Consider the following 16,291-nt stretch of genomic DNA (forward strand, 5'->3'; position numbering starts at 1 on the left):
TACTCTAGGAGATCTTCCCAACCCAGGGAACAAACCTGTGTCTCTTGCGTCTCCTGCTTTGGCAGGCAGATTCTTCACCACTGTACCACCTGGGAAGTCCTACTTCCCACCATAAATACAGCTAAAACGCCTGGATACTATATATAAAACAAACAAGAAGTTTCTTAAAAGTGAGAAGGAAGCACAGGGGCTTGAGACCTAACACATAACATAGCAGCGACATTCATAGGCTTTCTTTTTGCCTTGTATATTCCAGACTGAGTGCTAAAGAACTAAGCGATCTGGAAACACCAGTGGGTGCTATCAAAATCTCCACAAAAAGCCTGCTCTCTAGCAAAAGGACCAAAAAAGGGACAGACTAGCAAGAGAGAAAACTTTACAACAACAATCATTCGACTCCAGTCAAACAGTACAGACAAAATGTGGTGTACCTTCACCCTTGTCACTAAAGACTGAGTGGGAAGCCCAGGCTTCTATCCTCACCTAATTGCAACAAGGCATAGCCAAAATAGTGTCAGATAAGTTTAAGTTAACAAAGTCCTCTCGTCAATCCAGCAATGTCAGTGAAGACCTTGTAGGGAACTAGGATATCCATTCCCACCAAGTGGTTGTAAGAAAAATCCACTCCCCTGCTACTAGATTAGTATCAGAAGAAGTCAGGTGGAGAATTAAGAATTATATCACAACTCAGAAGAACAAAATGGAAATCTCAGAACTGAAAAATACAGTAACAACAACAACAACAACAAAAAACTCAAGAGATGAGCTCAACAGTAGAGGACAGCCAACTCGTTGGAAAAGACCCTGATGCTGGGAAAGACTGAAGGCAAAAGGAGAAGGGGGCGACAGAGGATGAGATGGCTGGATGGCATCACTGACTCGATGGACATGAGTTTTGAGAAAAACTCTGGGAGTTGGTGATGGACAGGGAGGCCTGGCGTGCTGCGATTCATGGGGTCACAAAGAGTCGGACACAACTGAGCGACTGACCTGAACTGAACTGATGGTCTAACTGGAATTTCCCTAGTCATAACCCTAGTGTAGTTCAGGACAGGCTTCCCTGGTAGCTCAGTGTGCTACCTGCAATGAATCTGCCTGCAATGCAGGAGTGGCAAGTTCAGTCTCTGGGTCGGAAAGATACCCTGGAGGAGGGCATGGCAACCCACTCCAGTATACTTGCATGGAGAATCCCACGGACAGAGGAGCCTGGCAAACTACAGTCCATAGGGTCACAAAGAGTCAGACACGACTGAAGCAACTTAGCACGCACACACATAGTTTAGGACTCTGCTAAAATTTAAACATGTTTTACACACAATATACTACCTCTCAAACTTTAGAGCATTTATTAAGGCATATCTCAGCCATCTTTTCATTCAACTAATCTCATCAGGCCCTTTGCTGTCCACTTGAAACACTGTGAATCGGCTATGTGTGAGTGTGTTAGTTGCTCAGTCGTGTCCAACTCTTTGAGACCTCATGAGCTGTAGCTCACCAGGCTTCTCTGTGCATGGAATTCTCTAGGCAAGAATACTGGATTGCCATTCCCTTTTCCAGGAGATATTCCCAAAGCAGGGATTAAACCTGGATCTCCCACATTGCAGGCAGATTCTTTACCACATGAGCCACTAGGGAAGCCCCGTTAATTGGCTATACTTCAATACAAAACAATAAGTTAAGAAAAAGCTAACCCCATCTCTTCATTACTTTCTTAAAGGCAATGTTTTCATACACACACATGTGTGTGTGCAAATATTTATATGTACATATACACATAAATTTTTCTCTTACAAATTCAGTTGAAGTATATTAATTGCTAACAGTTAAAAGCAACATCAGTAACACATATATAACACAACCTCTACCTACAGTGGTTTGAAGTATATTATTCAAGTTCCTATAATAAAGAGATCAAGAATACCTTCTTAACTTTAACAGCTGTGTCTCCAAAGATGATAAACACATGAAAAAATGCTTCTCATCAACTATCATTAGGGAAATGCAAATTAAAACCATGTAAGGTTCCATTACACACCTATTAGATTGGGTAAATCTTTGTTTTTAAATATAATACCAAGGACGTAGAACAACTAGAACTCTCATACACTGCTGGTGGGAATGCAAAACTATACAATTACTTTGGAAAACTGTTCGGCAGTTTCCTACAAAGTTAAACATAAATTTACCATGTAGCCCAGCAACTGCACTCCTAGATTTTCATTTCACTTGGACAAATATCTACGGTCACACAAAACTTACACATCAATCTTTAAAACAGCTTCAATTTTAATTTCAAAACCTGGAAGCAACTCCAAGGTCTCTCAAACAGAAGTGCTTAAACAAACCACTCATCCATACAATGAACACATTCAAACAATGAAAACTATGGTAACAAACCTTATACCCACACAATAAAATACTATAATGAAATACAACTCAACAATAAAAAGGAACTAACTATTGGCATGCAGTAATGAGGATGAATCTCAAATGCATTTTGCTATGTGAAAAAAGTAAGATTCAAAAAGCTACAAACTTCATGATCCCATGAGTGAATTTCCTAAAGGATGATGAAACCATTTTATATCTGGACTTTATCTTGTATTTGTCAAATATTACAGTAGTAGACAATAAAAGAGCAAATTTTATTATCTGCACATTTAGAATGATTTTTCAAAAATTATACATTCAGAAAATGCTTCTTACCTCACATTAGTTTCATCATTAAATTCTTCAGCCCATTTTTTCCTTGACTGAGCAGTTGTAGAGCCATCTAAACGGTAATAGTCAATGTTTCTGAGCCACTTCCCTTCACCTGAAAATTCAACAAAAAAACCCAAAAAGATATGTATATATATATATATATATATATATATATATATATATATATATATTATCCTAGTAGTAAAAGATTTTTATTTTTTGCTTGCCATTTAAGAGCTGTTTATATATACTCTATGTGCAGAGCAAGACAAATTTTTATTCAAGAGATAACTCATTGTATTACTAGTACAATTCACCACAGATTTCCTTTTAACACATATTGAACAGCAAAGGTACTCTCAAAGCTATTTCACTTACATGTAAATTTCATCCCTGATTAGAATCCTATAAAACTTTCAAAAGAATATAACTAAGCTGCATGAAAATTCTTTTTAATTAAGTCTAAAAATGACCAGGTTTCCCCCTTTGTTATTAACAAGTTGATACTAAACAGATAAAAACCAAAGACATAGAATGCATTTATTCATTCACTGAACAAATAATTACTGAATACTTATTTATGTGCCAAAAAACATTCTATGATCTACTAAGGTGAAATAAATAAAAGCAAAAATAAATTAATGGGACCTAATTAAACTTAGAAGTTCTTGCATTGCAAAGGAAACCACTAACAAAATGAAAAGAAAATCCATGGAATGGGAGAAAATATTCACAAACGATAAGACCAACAAGGAGTTAATATCCAAAATATACAAACAGTTCATACAGCTAAATATCAACAAACAGTACTATCAAAAAATGGGGAGACCTGAACAGATATTTTTTCCAAAGAGGACATACAGATGGGCATTGTTGTAGTTCAGTCAACCAGTCATGTCCAACTCATTATGACCCCAGGGACTGCAGCATTCGAGGCCTCCCTGTCCCTCACCATCTCTGGAAGTTTCCCCAAGGTCACGTCCTTTGAAATGGTGATGACATCCAGCCATCTCAACCTCTGATGCCCTCTTCTCCTTCTGTTCTAAATCTTTCCCAGCATCAAGGACTTTTTCAATGAGTCAGCTGTTTGCATCAGATGACCAAAATACTGGAGCTTCAGCATCAGCATCAATCATTCCAAGCAGTATTCAGGGTTGATTTCGTTTAAGATTGACTGGTTTGATCTCCTTGCTGGCCAATGGACTCTCAAGAGTCTTCTCTAGCACCACAGTTTGACGGCATCAATTCTTTGGCCCTCTGCCTTCTTCACAGTCCATGTTTCACAACCGTATGTGACCTCTGGGAAGACCACAGCCTTGATAATATGGGCCTTTGTTAGCAGAGTAATGTCTCTGCTTTTCAACATACTGTCTAGGTTTGTCACAGCTTTCCTGCCAAGAAGCAATCATCTTCTGATTTCATGGCTGCAGTCACCGTTTGCACTGATTTTAGAGCCCAAGAAGAGGAAATCTGTCATTGCCTCCACCTTTTTCCCTTCTATTTGCCACAAGATAATGGGGCTGGATGCCATTATCTTAGCTTTTTTAATATTTAGTTTTAAACCAGGTTTTTTACTCTCCTCCTTCACCCTCATCAAGAGGTTCTTTAGTTTCTCTTTGCTTTCTACTATTAGAGTGGTATCATCTGTATATCTGAGGTTGTTGATGTTTCTCCTGCCTATCTTGATTCCAGCTTGTGTTTCATCCAGCCTGGCATTCTTCATGATGTGCTCAGCATATAGGTTAAGTAAACATGGTGACAAACAGACAGCCCTGTCACACTCCTTTCTCAATCCTGAACCAATCAGTTGTTCCATAGAGGGTTCTAAATGTTGCTTCTTGACCTGCATACAGGCTTCTCAGGAGACAGGTAAGATGGTCTGGCATTCCCATCTCTTTAAGGGTTTTCCACAGTTTATAATGACCCACAGTCAAAGGCTTTAGTGTAGTTGATAAAAGAGAGGTAGATGTTTTTCTGGAATTCCCTTGCTTTCTCTATGATACAGCAAATGTTGGCAATTTGATGTCTGGTTCCTCTGTCTTTTCTAAACCTAGCTTGGATGCCTGGAAGCTCTTGGTTCATGCCTAGCATGCAAGATTTTAAGCATGACCTTACTATCATGGGAGATGAGTGAAACTGTACGAGCTGACGGGGACATTAAAATATGTTTGACATCACTATTATTCAGTTCAGTTGCTCAGTAATGTCTGATGCTTTGGGACCCCAGGACTACCAGGCTCCCCTGTCCATCACCAACTCCTGGAGCTTGCTCAAACTCATGTCCATCAAGTCAGTGATGCCATCCAACCATCTCATCCTCTGTCGTCCCCTTCTCCTGCTGCCTTTGATCTTTCCCAGCATCAGGGTCTTTTCCAATGAGTCAGTTCTTTATATCAGGTGGCCAAAGCACTGGAGCTTCAGCTTCAGCATCAGTCCTTCCAATGAATATTCAGGACTGATTTCCTTTAGGATTGACTGGTTTGATCTCCTTGTAGTCCAAGGGACCCTCAAGAGTCTTCTCCAACACCACAGTTCAAAAGCATCAGTTCTTCAGCACTCAACTTTCTTTAAGATCCAACTCTCTCATCCATACATAACCACTGGGAAAACCATACAGCTTTGACTGGACGGATCGTTGTAGGCAAAGTAATGTCTCTGCTTTTTAATATGCTGTCTAGGTTTGTCATAGTTTTTCTTCCAAGATGCAAGCATCTTTTAATTTAGTAATTGACTAATTATTAAAGAAATGCAAATGAAACCATAATATCCTTTCCTACCTGCCAGAATGGCTATCATCAAAAAATTTACAAATAACAAATGTTGGCGAAGATGTGGAGAAAAGGAAATCCTTTAACCCCGTTGGTGGGAATGTAAATTGGTTCAGCCACTATGGAAAACAGTATGGAAGTTTCTCCGAAAAACGAAAAATAGAACTACCATAACATCCAGCATGGAGAAGGCAATGGCAACCCATTCCAGTACTCTTGCCTGGAAAATCCCCTGGACAGAGGAGCCTGGTAGGCTGCAGTCCATGGGTTCACTAAGAGTTGGACAAAACTGAGCAACTTCACTTTCACTTTTCACTTTCATGCATTGGAGAAGGAAATGGCAACCCACTCTAATGTTCCTGCCTGAAGAATCCCAGGGATGGGGGAGCCTGGCTGGCTGCCATCTCTGTGATCGCACAGAGTCGGACACGACTGAAGCGACTTAGCAGCAGCAGCAGCAACATCCAGCAATTCCACTCCTGGGTATATATCCAGAAAGTCTGAAAACACTAATTCAAACACATACATGCATCCCAATGTACATAGAAGTAGTCAAGATATGGGAGCAACTCAAAAGTCCATCAACAGACAAATGATTAAAGAATTTGTGGTATACACACACACATACACACAAACACAGACACATGAATAATCAGTTCAGTTCAGTTGCTCAGTTGTGTCCGACTCTTTGCAACCCCATGAATCGCAGCACGCCAGGCCTCCCTGTCCATCACAAACTCCCAGAGTTTATGCAAACTCATGTCCATCGAGTCAGTGATGCCATCCAGCCATCTCATCCTCTGTCATCCCCTTCTCCTCCTGCCCCCAATCCCTCCCAGCATCAGGGTCTTTTCCAGTGAGTCAACTCTTTGCATGAGGTGGCCAAAGTATTGGAGTTTCAGCTTCAGCATCAGTCCTTCCAATGAACACCCAGGACTGATCTCCTTTAGGATGGACTGGTTGGATCTCCTTGCAGTTCAAGGGACTCTCAAGAGTGTTCTCCAACACCACAGTCCAAAAGCATCAATTTTTCGGTGCTCAGCTTTCTTCACAGTCCAACTCTCACATCCATACATGACCACTGGAAAAACCATAGCCTTGACCAGACGGACCTTTGTTGGCAAAGTAATGTCTCTGCTTTTTAATATGCTATCTAGGTTGGTCATAACTTTAGATTCTTCTATTCTCAGCAATATGGATGAACCTAGGAAATATTCTACTTAGTGAAATAATTCAGATAGAGAAAAGACAGATGCTGTATCACTTACATGTAAAATACAAAAAATTACCCATACAAAGGTATATAACAAAACAGAAACTGACTCAGAGATACAGAAAACAAACTAGTGGTTATCAAGGGGGAGAAGCAGAGGAGAGGGGTAAGAGAGAGGTAAGGGATTAAAAGATACCAACTACTATGTATAAAATAGATTTTTTAAAAAGCATATATTGTATAGCACAGGGAACAATAGTCATTATTTTATAAAACTTTTAGTGGCGGATAATCTGCAAAACTACTGAATCACTATGCTGTATAAAAGTGTAAGTGTTAGTCACTCAGTTGTGTCTGACTCTTTGTGAACCCATGGGCTGTCGCCTACCAGGCTCCTCTGTCCATGGAATTCTCCAGGCAAGAATACTGGAGTGGGCTGCCATTTCCTTCTCTAGGGGATCTTGCCAAATCAGAGACCCAGCCTGAAATTAATAGTTATAAACCAACTGTATTTCCATTAGAAAAATTAACACATCCATTCCTTTGAGAATTTAGACTAAAACAAACATAGGAACAAAGTATGTCTCATCAAGTTAAATTTTGTTTATGTTCTAAGGACTGTAAACAAGATTCAAATATTAAGGATTTCTGGAATAAGTGATCTAACTGTATTAATGATTCCCACAAATAGGATGTGTTTCTTTATTTTTGGCTGTGCTGGGTCTTTGTTGCTTTTGTGTGGGCTTTCTATAATTGCAGCTACACTTCATTGCAGCATGCAGGCTTCTCACTGTGGTGTCTTCTCTTGTTGTGGAGCACAGGCTCTAGGGCACATAGACTTTAGTAGTTGTGGCACACAGGCTTGGTAATCACAGCTGGTGGGCTCTAGAGTGCAGGTTCAGTAGTTGTGGCACATGGGCTTAGTTGCTCCACCACATGTGGAATCTTCCAGGACCAGGGATCAAATCCATGTCCCCTGCATTTGGCAGGCAAATTCTTATCCACTGTGCCACCAGGGAAATCCTTAGTTGTTTAATTTTTAAATAACATTAAAAGCTTAAAAGTCAGGATATATCTTAAGGTGTATGCATGCTCAGTCACTCAGTGGTGTCCTACTCTTTGCAACCCCATGGACTGGAGCCCACCTGGCTCCTCTGTCCTTGGGATTTTCCAGGCAAGAATACTGGAGTGGGTTGCCACTTTCTCCTCCAGGGGATCTCCCCAACCCACATCTCCTGCATTTGCAGGCAGATTCTTTTACCACTGAGCCAAGTGGGAAGCTCCACATCTTAAGGTATATAAGAATAAATTATTTCCAGAGAAAAATAAAAAATTAACAAATTAATTAAAAAAATCCCACATGATCATCTCAATAGACAACAAAGAAATCATTTGACAATATTTAATACACATTCATGATAAGAAAAACATACTCAAAAAACTGGAAATAGAAGAGAATTTCCTCAACATCATAAATGCTATCTACTAAAAAATATAAATAACATTATACAGAATGGTGAAAGATCAGATGCTTTCCCTCTAAGATTAGGAACAAGAAAAGGATGTCTGGTTATGTCACATTAATTCAACACTGTACTAGAAGTTCTAATGAGGGAAATAGTCAAGAAAAGGAAATAAAAGTAATCCATATTGGAAAGGAAGAAGTATACCATTATTTGCAGATGACATGATCTTACATAAGGAAAATTCTTTAAAATCCACAAAACACTACTAGAACTAATAAATGATTTAACATGCAAAACTTAATTCATACATTTGCAATGAAAATTCAAAACTGAAAGAACACAATTCCACTCATAATATTATCAAAAAGAAAAAAATAAATTTAACATAAGAAATGCAAACTGCAAACAGTGAAAACTATAAAACATTGGTGAAAGAAATTCAAGACTTAAGTAAATGTTAAAACATCCCATGTTCATAGATCAAAAGACTTAATATTGTTAAGAAGGCAATACTTCCTAAAATGAACTTACAAGTTCAATGCAATTTCTATCAGAATTCAAGCTGACTTCTTTGTAAACTTTACAAGCTAATTCTAAAACTCATATGAAATTGCAAGGGATCCAGAATAGCCCCCCCCCAAAAAATGTTGAACAGAAACAATGTAGGAGCAATCACACTTTCAAAACTTACTTTCAAAGCAAACGTAATCAGAACAGTGTGCTACTGGCATGAGGACTGACATATAGATAAATGGAGCAAACTTGGGGAGTCAAAAAAAAAATCTGTCTCTTTGGTCAACTAATTTTCAACAAGGGTGCCCAGAAACGATGAATGGAGAAAGAACAGTCTTCTCAGTAAATAGTGTTTGACAACTGGATAGCCACAGCAAAAGACTGAAGTTGGATCTTTAACCTCATAGCATATATAAAAATTAATGCATCAAAATGCATCAAAGACCTAACTACAAAAGCTAAAACTATATAATTCTTTGAAGGAAGCATAGGAGTAAATAGTCATGAACTTGGATTTGGCAATGGTTTCTTAGATATGACACTAAAAGCGTAAGTAACAAAAGAAAGAAATATAAATTAGACTTCATCAAAATGAAATACCACCTAGAAAGTGAAAAGACAACCCAAAGAATGAGAGAAAATATTTACAAAGCATATATCTGAAAACGGCCTCCTAAGCAGAATATTTAAAAAAAAAAAATTTTTTTAAAAAAAGGTCTTTCAAATGAGCAAAGGACCCAAATAATCATTTTTCCAAAGAAGATATACAAATGGCCATGAAACAATGGTCAAAATTATCAGTCACTCAGTCAGTCAGTCAGTCAGTTCAGTCGCTCAGTCGTGTCCGACTCTTTGCGACCCCATGAATCACAGCACGCCAGGCCTCCCTGTCTGTCACCAACTCCCGGAGTTTACTCGAACTCATGTCCATCGAGTCGGGAAATACAAATCAAAATCACAATGAGATACCATTTCACAGTCACTAGGATGGCTATAATTCAACAACAGAAAACAAACGTTGATAAAGATGTGGATAAATGAGAACCCTTGTACAGTGCTTCTTGAGTGCAATCAGTATAGAAAACAGTTTGGTCGATCTTCAATACATTAAACTTAGAATTGCATATGACACAACAGTTCCATTCGTAACTATCCAATATATCTCAAACAAGTAAAAACAGATTTTTAAAGAAATAAAAACCTGTATACAAACATTCATAGTTGCACTGTTCACAATAGCCAAAAAGATAAAACAACTCAAATATCTATGAATTAATGAATGGATAATCAAAATGTGGGCATTAACCATAAAACAGAATATTATTAGGTCAAAAAAGGAATAAAGCAGTGACACTTGCTACAACTTGGATGAACCTTAAAAACATGCTATGTGAAAGAAGTCAGTCACAAAAGACCCACATATTATATGACTCTATTTATATGAAAGGTCCAGAATAAGTCAATCTCAATCTATATAAAGAGAAAGTAGATTAGTGATTGCTTAAAGGTAAAGTGGTAGAACGGAGGTTAGCAGAGTGATAGCTAAAGGGTACGGTATTTCTTTGGTGATTAATATGTTCAAAACTTGACTATGGTGATAACTGCACAACTCTGAAAATATACTAAAAAACCACTGAACTGTACACCTTAAGTAGGTAAATTGCATGTTATATGAAGTATATCTCAACAACACTGTTTAAAAAAACAAGAAAACATTTGCTACAACAGCAGCAACAAAGACCATATTTATAGGGATAAGGACAAAAACAAAGTGCAGGGAAAAAAAATATATATATATATATATTAGGGCTATGAGTCCAGGTAATTTTCTTCGTCTACTGTTAAAATGTTTGTATGTCTAAATGAACATTTTAAAAATTATGCTATACAAATGTAACTCACCTTTATAAATGAGAGGCTTATCTTTATCTTCTGTCTTTTCCCTACTAGCCAATTCAAGAAAATCTTCAATCAAGTCCAGAGATATGAGAGACTGGCTGAAAACAAGGCTGAAAAACAAATCAGTGTTCATAGATTAAAAGAGTAACAAACTCAACACATTTCTAATCAAAACCTCAGTACGACTTTTTTGGTAGAAATTAACAAGCTGATTCTAAAGTTTATATGGATAGCCAAGCACATAGAGTAGCCAAAACAATTTCGAAAGGAAAAAAGTTGGAAGCATAACTCTACATGATTTCAACACAAAGCTAGTATAATCAAAATAGTATAGTACTGACAAAGAAACCAACACAAATCAATGGAACAGAATATAATCCAGATATAAAGCCACACTACAGTTAACTGGTTTTTGACAAAGAGGCAAAAGCAACTCAATGGAAAGAAGTTTTTTTAACAATAGTCTTGGCAAAACTGGACATTCACATGCTAAAATACAACTTTGTGTCTAAGCCTCAGCTGCACAAACATGGAACAGAAGAATCTAATTTGACAAGTTTTTCTTTAAAAGAAAAAAAAAAGTCTTAGCTGACCATAAGTCAATATGAACCAATAATGTTATTTAGAAGTTGGAAAACCATTCTATCAGATTGCAGGAATGGAATGACAGGATCCAGAGTAAATAATAACCAGACTCACTATAATTATGTGTTAATAAAAACTCAGCTGAAGTGTTGTTTACTGTGACAATATTTTGAGATGAGTGCTAAAAAACTGAAGCATATTCATGACCACTGTCAGGACTGAAATTAAGCCATACAAAGAATAAAACAATCAACTGAGAAGAAAAAGCTTACAGTGACCAGAGATAAACCCATCATTATCTGAAGAGGAGACAACTGTAATAGTAGTAGCGATGTCTGCAACCTACTTTGAAAAGTATCAGGAAAATAAGATGGATAGAGGAATAGATAGATAGGTATATAATAAAGTATGATAAAATATAGTATAGATTCTAGGTGACAGGTATGTAGATATTCACTCTATTTATTCTTTCTGCTTGTTATGTTTGAAAATTTCCATAATGAAACACTGGACAAAGAATAGTGGTATTCTATTGCACAGTTTTATGTCTTAATGTTGATAACATTTATCACTTGCATTAATAACTAAAAATGATCATTGTAACAGTATTTTTAAAAAGCAATAGATATACTCTATTTTAGACCAGGGGAAAATAGCTATAGGAATATAGTATAAACTAAAGATAAGCAGACATTTTCTAACACTTTGAAGTATTCAACTCTAGGGAGCCTTCTGAAATGGAAAATATTCTACTCAGGAGAAGCTAGGAGAACATCTGTGATGAACATGGTAGAAGATATTCCTTGTTAGGAAATTAAAAGACTACAAAAAATCTCCTATACGCTCATAAAATTTTTATATGGTATCCAATAAAAATTAACTTTAAACTATAAAAGTTAATAGAAAAAAAAAGCATGAGCATGTCTAAAGCATCAGTCTCTTCTGAACCTTCAGGAACTTGGGAGTTCAAATATCTACTTTCTACTTGACATCTCTCATGGGTATATAATATGCCTTAGAAACTTAACAAAACCACGGCAGAATTCTTTACTACCTCTACTAAACTTAGTTCTCCCTTAGTCTTCTCCATTTTAGTAAATAACAACATAATTCACAGGCACTTAGGGGGAAAGCCTGGGAGTCATCTTTGACTACTCTATCTTACTGCCCTGCATTTAATCTACCAAGTATCATTTGTCTACCCCCAAACACACTCTTTTATCTCCACTACTACCATTCCATTCCATGCCAACATCCTCCCTCATCTGAACTACTTGTTTCTGTGCAAGTGGCAATATATAACAAAAATAACTTGCAGTGAGTACTTTACTTGGTGTCATGTACAGTGGTTAATAAAAACCAACATTTTTATAATTAACTATTAACTCAAACAACTTACTATCCAGCAAAAAGATAAATACATTAGAATGTGCTAAGAGTAGAGGAGAAGCATATTAAAAGGTGGTATGAAAATATAACAGAAATCTACCTCTTTCTAGGAAAGTTAAAGAAAGTAAATTAAATTTTTTTAAGATAGATTTGTTTTATTTTAGCCTTATGTTAAAGCTTAAAGTTTTTAACAAAAAAAATGTTATATTACAAGCATTATATTTTTAAAATATTTTATGACCAGAATATAGGACCCTATAACAGCCTAAACGATAAGCGTGGTTCTAAAAGCACATTTTTAAATAATAAAATGAAGGATAAGATTGGGGGATGGAATCTAGGGAAGAGAATAGGGGCACAAATGCTAGAAGTAAAACAAACAGGAACAAAAAACAAAGGAGAAATTATAGAGAGTGGTCAAAAAGGGGTGAAATAAAAGTCTGAGAGGTATCCACTAGATTTGGAAATTAGAAGGTCAATAGGTGACACTAGGGGGCTTCCCTGGTGGCTCAGCAGTAAGGAATCCGCCTGCCAATGCAGGAGATGCAGGTTGGATCCCTGGGTTGGGACGATCCACTGGAGAAGGAAATGGCAACGCACTCCAGTATTCTTGCCTGGGAAATCCCATGGACAGAGGAGTCAGCTGGTTATAGTCTATGGGGTGGCAAAAGAGTCAAGACACAACTTAGCAACTAAACAATAACAGCAACAAAGTGAATTTAGGGGGGGAAATCTCAGTAAAGTAACAGTGTAGAAACCACACTGCATGGATTGAAAAATGATTCTGAAAATGATGAAATATAAATACCAACTAGACACTTGGTTCAAGGAAATAAGTTCAAGATTCTACAGCCAGAAGGGGAAAATGGCGCTAAAGGAACATCCAGAATATGCACTCAGAAATACTGGCTTAGAAGGAAGATAGTCGTTACTACACTAACCAAGAAATTACATCTTTAAAAAGGAAGAAAACAAAACAGATTTAAGTAGTTCAAACAATAAAAAGGTTATCAAAATTTTGTTTAATATAATAAAAATAGGAAATAGGAAAGAACTTACACTTTATCCCCAATTTCCTCTGCCATTCGAAGAATTTCAAAGAGAAGTACCATTTTTCCAGAATGCTCTAAAACCTCAGCATCAGCATCTGTAACAAAATCTTTGTACCAGTCTGGAGCTGGGCTGCTTGGATTAGAAGAAGAAGTAGCTTTACCTAAACAAAATAAATGAAACATAAATAAGTAGGCAAATAAGGGAAGAAACTGAAAGACTCCAGAGTGGGATTAAGAAAGAGATTAAGAGAAACAGATATAGACCAACCAACTCAGGGAGAGACTGAGAAAGAAAGAGACTGGTAGGGAGAGAGAGAGAAAAAAAGACAACCATAGGAGAAAAAGAGATCTATACTCCAAGAGAAAGACAAGAGGTGGGGGAGGTGAGGCAGAGAGGACTCTGGGAAAAGGAAATAAAGAGACAGAGAATCAGACATACACAAAGGCACATAAAAACACACACATATGCACCCAGACATGGGGGAGGGCCTCCAAATACAGAGTGAGCAAGAGACAGACCCTGAGAAAGTGTAAGTATGAGAAACAGAATTTGGGGTGGGGGGAGGGGTTCAGAAAGACAGAGATCGAAAGAAATTAAGTCCCCCAGACCCTGAGACAGTATAATCCCAAAGCACACCCTAACAGACAGGGACCAGGAGAAAAAGACCTAGAGACCGAAAGAGAGAGGGAGAGAAGGGAAGAGAGACTGACTCGGAGATCAAGAGAGAAAAGATCTTAGGGGCAGGAAAACTTTCACTGTGCTAGAATTCTGGAAAACTCAAACAAGGACTGATCCCAGCATCACCAACTCATGTTAAATCATTTTGCTCTTTAAAAAAAGAAGAAAACATTATGTTGCTCTTATTTTCCCCATAAACTTTGAATATAAAAGGTATGAGAAGAAAGTAACAAAATAACCTATGAAAGATAAACAGTTAAGTTTCAAATACAGAATGTACAGGTTTAACACATTTCTGTGCCTTCTCAGATACCATTTAATGCAAAGTACTTTAAATTTTTATATTGTTTGTTATAAAGTATTCTACATATTCACAACAGTATATAGAATATAAAGAATAATAGTGTTCACACATCGCATCTTTGTCAAATTTTAAAACTTGTTAAATCTGCTTCTGATGCAGTTGAAGCATAATACATGACCCTACCCAATGCTATTCTCTTATTTGCCACCCTTCTTTCTGAGAGGTAAATAAAACCCTAAATTTTATATGTGTATGCTACTTTTTATGTGTATGTTTTTAAATTTTCACTAATGTATGTCACCAAACTGTATATTATACTTCATGTTTTTAAACTACATGTAAATGGTACATATGTATAATTATACATGTATAGTTTTACTTTGGCCACCTGATGCAAAGAACTGACTCATTGGAAAAGACCCTGATGCTGGCAAAGATTGAAGGCAGGAGGAGAAGGGGACGACAGAGGATGAGATGGTTAGATGGCATCACTGACTTGATGGAAATGAGTTTGAGTAAACTCCGGGAGCTGGTGATGGACAGGGAGGCCTGGAGTGCTGCAGTCCATGGGGTTGCAAAGAATCAGACACGACTGAGCGACTGAACTGAACAGATACATACTTTTATATGAATATACTTTTTCACTGAATATAGTTTTCATTTTCCATTCAAAGTGAGACTGATTCAATAATTCTGCCATATATAGTATTCTACTACATGACTATACTATAATTTTTTAGTTCTCCTGGTCACAGACATTTAGGTTCTTTTTCATTTTTGGATACTATGAAATAACTGCAAGAAACCACTCAGTATTCTATTTTTCTAGAATGCATATATCTCATGTAAGTTTAAAATTTTCTGGTATAAAGTTATGCTTATGATTTATAAAATATCACATTAAGCAATCCTACTTTATAAATTGTTTACTATCTCAGGTTCTTGATATTCTGATCATGCTGTTTGATTTTTGTGTGAACTTTGTCAGGTCAACTAGTAATTTTTGTTGCTAACTTTTCCTAATGCTCATTGTTTCTTCAGGCATTCTATAACTTTTTACTGTCATGTCACTTTCAATGTAGCTGGAATATGTGAGAATCCATGGTAGCCTGGGTTCAGTTCAGTCAGTTCACTCGCTTAGTCATGTCCAACTCTTTGCAACCCCATGGACTGCAGCATGCCAGAATATTCTGTCAATCACCAACTCCTGGAGCTTGCTCAAACTTACGTCCATTGAGTTGGTGATGCCATCCAAACAACACATCCTCTGTCGTCCCCTTCTCCCGCTTTCAATCTTTCCTAGCATCAGGGTCTTTTCCAATGATATAGCTCTTCACATCAGGTGGCCAAAGTATTGGAGCTTCAGGTTCAGCATTAGTCTGTCCAATGAATATTCAGGGCTGATTTCCTTTAGGATTGACTGGTTTATCTCCTTGCAGTCCAAGGGACTCTCAAGAGGCTTCTCCAACACCACAGTTCAAAAGCATCAATTCCTCAGCACTCAGCTTTCTTTATGGTTCAACTCTCACATCCCTACACGACTACAGGAAGGACCATAGCTTTGACTAGATGGACCTTTGTTGGCAAAGTAACGTCTCTGCTTTTTAACATGCTGTCTATATTTGTCATAGCTTTCCTTCCAAGGAGCAAGCATCTTTTAATTTCATGGCTGCAGTCACCAACTGCAGTGATTTTAGAGCCCAAGAAAATAGTCTATTAC

At 37.3% G+C, this 16,291-nt stretch overlaps 1 protein-coding gene across 10 annotated transcripts in view; it reads right to left on the reverse strand.

The window, feature by feature from the left end:
- Positions 1–16,291, reverse strand: part of ATRX (ATRX chromatin remodeler) — a 269,851-nt gene that overhangs the window by 45,091 nt on the left and 208,469 nt on the right. For all 10 annotated transcript variants that reach the window (XM_065916981.1, XM_065916979.1, XM_065916987.1 and 7 more), the window contains 3 exons: positions 13,596–13,749; positions 10,566–10,672; positions 2,707–2,815 (listed from right to left, as the gene is read on the reverse strand). In XM_065916981.1, the coding sequence (XP_065773053.1) occupies positions 2,707–2,815; positions 10,566–10,672; positions 13,596–13,749 (370 nt within the window). The remainder of the gene's footprint in view (positions 1–2,706; positions 2,816–10,565; positions 10,673–13,595; positions 13,750–16,291) is intronic.

The sequence above is a fragment of the Muntiacus reevesi genome, chromosome X, assembly GCF_963930625.1.
Source record: "Muntiacus reevesi chromosome X, mMunRee1.1, whole genome shotgun sequence".
Lineage (NCBI taxonomy): Eukaryota > Metazoa > Chordata > Mammalia > Artiodactyla > Cervidae > Muntiacus > Muntiacus reevesi.